The sequence below is a fragment of the Camellia sinensis genome, chromosome 10 (assembly GCF_055761805.1).
Source record: "Camellia sinensis isolate YWXY chromosome 10, ASM5576180v1, whole genome shotgun sequence".
NCBI classification, from domain to species: domain Eukaryota; kingdom Viridiplantae; phylum Streptophyta; class Magnoliopsida; order Ericales; family Theaceae; genus Camellia; species Camellia sinensis.
Window position 1 is genome coordinate 177,169,938 of NC_138970.1, and position 4,522 is coordinate 177,174,459.

Consider the following 4,522-nt stretch of genomic DNA (forward strand, 5'->3'; position numbering starts at 1 on the left):
TTACCAAATTAATTTTTATTATGTGTTTGGATAATAATCATGTAAAATTAATTTTTAAAAATTAATCATGTAATTTTTATTAATTTTTATCAATTTTACATAATTATATAATTGGTGGATAAAAATAATTTTTTAAAAATTAAAAATATTTTTTTGACATTTATTTCTATCAAATTAGTTTATATTTTATTAAATTAACGATTTTGCTCTTAAAATTAAACAATGATATCTGTAATTGTCCTTATTTAAAACAAAATTCAAAATTCAAGATCAAATGTGTCACAATTGAAAAGTCAGAGAGCATAGTGACACGAGTTCCAAACTATAATGACTATTAGTATAATTTGCCTTATATTAAATTTACTTTTTTTAAATCAATGAGATTAATTAGTTTATAAGAAAACTCTTGAGACTAATTGAATCGTCATTCCTTAATATGAGTTTCATAGATAAATTTTTCTTCTTCTTCTTTTTTTTTCATATCTTTTTATAAAAAATTAAAAAATCTATTAAGATAATCTATTTCCAAACGGACTTGAGTCAAAGGTGCACAACATGAGAATTTTGGGCAGCAGTAGCAAATTCAGAATTGAAAACAAATTAAGGCCCCAAATTGCAGTTGAGAAATATATGAAGGCAAAGGTCAAGAAAGACACATAAGATAGAGAAGGTATGGATCCCTTTCTTTACTTGAAGTGGCAAAGGTTTCACAACTAAGCAAACCCTCCTCCTCTCTCTCCTTGGTCTTTAAAGTCCACTTCCAAAAAGCCTCTTTTTTTTGTCATTTTGGTTGGCCCTGCTTTGCCTTTCTTCTCAGGAAAAGAACTCAAAAGGGTGAGAACTAAAGGAGAAGAATGTGGCAGAAATATCCCCACAAATCTTCTTTCAGAGAATCCATCAAAACCCTTGAAGCTGATATTCACCATGCCAATACCCTGTAAGCACTTTGTTTTTCTCTCTTAATCTTTCTATATATATATAAAAAAAAATTTCTTATATATATATATTTTTTTTTTCCTTTTTAATGTTCTTATATGTCCAAGCAAGACTCAAATTTTATTTTATTTTGAACCCATTTGCATTATGCTATTTATTTAATTATAAGAACTGGCTCTATACCTTTCATCTTTGGTAAGCAATATATAATCATATGGTTGGATATAATTGCAGTGGTTAGGTGGTATTTGTCTTTAAGAAAGTAAAGTTGGAACTTTTAATTATGCATATTTTGCTTGAAAATCATTGTAGATTTCTTCACAGCCCATAACCCTTGTTCTATCTCCATTTCTCTCTCTTCCTAAAGTTTCTTCACCTTGAAAATTTGCATATAATAGAGAGCCCATTTGGATGTTGCTTATTATTTGCTTCTTGTTTTTGGTTAGTTGGTTTATTGTTGCTTAATTATATGATGATTCATACCTGTCTGATTTTCACCAATGTAGGTTATATTCTACATTTAATTAATTTAATCTTTGTTTTCATTATGTAATTTTTTGATTCGGGTTTTTCGGGGGTATCAATTTTCAGGGCAGCTGCACTACCAAGAGATTATGATGGAGATTGTATTCAGTTAAAATTGTCTTACAGCCCATTTGCTCCATTCTTGCTGTTTTTGATAGAATGGATGGATTATAGTTGTACAGATACTCTCCCAAGTTATTTGGGCCTTCTTCACATACTTGTATACAAGGTGGGTGGCGGTTTTATTTTGCTTCTTTTTTTCTCCATTAATGTGATTTGAAAGTAAACAACAGGGTTTCCTTAGATAGCATGCTTTGTTTTGTTTTTTGTTCATTCTGTTTTAGTTTTATGTTTTTCTATCGTGGGTGTTTTCTCAAATTCAACCCGGATGAAGCTTATTACCCATTGGTGACCTGCACAATCCGATTAGTGGCCAAATGACAATGTTTCCCGATAGGTCCAACCCACTATTTGTATTTGGGTATATTTTGACCTGGTTTGCTACTTTATGATCTTTGCATATATTGGGTTATTTTGGAGTTTCTGGGTTAATGATGCTCTTGTGAGTTTCAGACAGAGGGCTCACAGAGAGAGAGAGAGATGTCTCATTATAATCTGCATTCATAGTGAAACTCCTTTGTCATTCTTCGCCCATGGACGTAGGCATATTGTCAAATCACATAAACCCTTTTGTGCTTTTGTGTTTGTTCTGTTTTAGCTTTTCATACTTTCAATTTTGCCTTAACACTTTCGTTACTCTAAAATCAACATCAATGTCTGCATTACTTTAGGTATATCTTGATGGAATGCCAACAATATCCTCACAAGACCGGAAAGCCACTCTGAGGGAATTTTACGGTACATTTTCAAGTCCATGCCTTCTTACTTGCATTCAATTTCCTTGCTCCCTTGCGTTACTGTCTTGAATGCCGAAATCATTTTCTAAAATTTTTGCAGCTGTTTTATATCCTTCACTTGAGCAACTCAAAGGCTATGTCACGGAATTGGTGGAAGACAACAACAATAGAATTCACTCCTCTGAAATTCTGAGTAGAAAGGGGATGGAAGAGATGACAAATTTTTCTGGTAAAGATCTTGAAAGGGACGATGAATGCGGGATATGCATGGAAACTTGCACCAAGATGGTATTACCTGATTGCGGACACTCCATGTGCAACAGCTGCTTCCATGACTGGTAACTAACCACGGATCACAATTCCCAATCATCATTTTAATTTTTTTTTTTTAATTTCTTGCATTTCATGGATTAATATTAGACATGCATCTGTTAAAACGTGTTGATCAGGAACATGCGATCCCAATCATGCCCCTTTTGTCGAGGCAGCCTAAAGAGAGTCAGTTCCACGGATTTATGGGTGCTCACTAGTAACAATGATGTGATTGACATTATTACTCTAGCGAAGGAGAATCTTAGGCGGTTCTACAGTTATATTGAGAACTTGCCGCTCATGGTGCCTGATACCCATTTGTTTCTATACGATTACTTGATCTGATTAATTAAAGTACTCGGCTATGAAACATGCTGACCACTGCCCATTGTATATAGAGTCTGGTATAGAAAATGTTTGATTGTCATTTGCCACACAAGCTGTTTCTAGATGTATATATGATTAGCCGACTGTGAAGGGCCTTGGATCGAGTAATTGATTCTGAAGATTTATGAGGTCCTTCAACGAGCAGCGTTGGTGAATGTAAAGATTGAGAATGTTCCGATTATGTAGTCATGGTAAAAGATGTAAAAAGAAGCCAACTAAGTTGTTTTGGAATCTGAGTGCTGGAATGGAATGGAATGGAAATCGCGAATTATTGGAATCGCTTGGTATGTAGGTTTCTTCTTATTGTTATTATTATGATTATGTGTATGTCGGATCATGAATCGAATTTATTTGTTACGTAGAACTTGTTATTCTTGTGTAGCATTAGGTTCACATTGGTTTAGAGATTTGGAGTCCTAAGAAATGCAAGGAAACAATCTTTGAACAATTTGAAAGTTTCTCTCTCACTCATTTTTTATTTTTATTTTTTAAAATTTTCGGATTTCAGATTTGTGAGGGAAATGAAAGTTTCATTTATTCATTTCTTGTTATTCCAAACCACCCCCCCCCCCCCCCCCCAACAAATTTTTTTTTTTCAAGAAATGCCTATTATTTTCTTCTCATTTTCTTAGCCTAACCAAAATAAAAGTAAGGAATTCAACTTTCACACTTCACTGTCATTTTCCTTTTTTATTTTGAGAGCTTTGGTCATAGTCCCATCATAATAATACTTTAATGTATTAAGAACAAATAAGATCAAATATAAAAAGTTTTACTTGAAAAGTTCAACCCTTATTACTATTATCAAAATATTAAATTTTAAAATAATATAACTTTTGATTTAGATATCGATTTTTAATAAAATTAGTATTTTTAAATTTTTTTTATCAAGATCTATCAAATAAGATTCATATTGACTATGAAATTTTCAAAAAATATATATATATTATCATTGAAATTGATGTAAACCGTACTGTGTTACTCTGGTTCACAATAACATGTTATTCAGACAATATTGTCTAAGAAAAAAAAAAAGATATTTTATTTTGTCCTTACTCAATTATGCACTTCCTCCTTAGGAGATTTATGAAGCAAAATAAATTAGACTATCATTTTCACTAAATAAGAGTCCAATGGAGAAGTTTTGACTAAATTTTTCTTTTATTTTTTATTTCCTTAACAAATATAACAACCAAACAAAGCGTAAACATTTTCAGATAATCTAATTTATTGATTTTTCAAGCTGAATTGACACATGTAATCACCATATCTGGAAGCAAAATTAAGGTTGTGCTTACATGTTAAACTTGCTTGCCTCTGTTTTACTTCACTACATATCATATTACCTTCTCTGCATTTGCAAGGAATACTTCAATGAGCTGCCCTAGTTGTTAAGCTTGGTTAGGTTTTGGTTTTGGGCATTTTGTTGCGTGTTTGATCACATGAAGCTGAGGTTGTGACTGTGCTCTGGTTAAGGTGATTTGGCCCAATAGTAACAATTTGCC

General features: G+C 32.1%; 1 protein-coding gene across 3 annotated transcripts; it reads left to right on the forward strand.

The window, feature by feature from the left end:
• The first annotated feature begins 628 nt into the window (after nucleotides 1-628).
• LOC114265057 (E3 ubiquitin-protein ligase AIRP2) lies at nucleotides 629-3,294 on the forward strand. Of its 3 annotated transcripts, none has more exons than XM_028205801.2 (5): nucleotides 629-937; nucleotides 1,528-1,690; nucleotides 2,253-2,319; nucleotides 2,419-2,656; nucleotides 2,768-3,294. In XM_028205801.2, the coding sequence occupies exons 1-5, from the start codon at nucleotides 855-857 to the stop codon at nucleotides 2,973-2,975; spliced, it is 759 nt and encodes a 252-aa protein (XP_028061602.1). In that variant the 5' UTR covers nucleotides 629-854; the 3' UTR covers nucleotides 2,976-3,294. The 3 variants fall into 3 exon arrangements, with proteins under 3 accessions (XP_028061602.1, XP_028061597.1, XP_028061612.1); XM_028205796.2 differs by having other exon boundaries at nucleotides 927-1,131; XM_028205811.2 differs by lacking the exon at nucleotides 629-937 and adding an exon at nucleotides 1,231-1,438.
• Nucleotides 3,295-4,522: the final 1,228 nt, after the last annotated feature.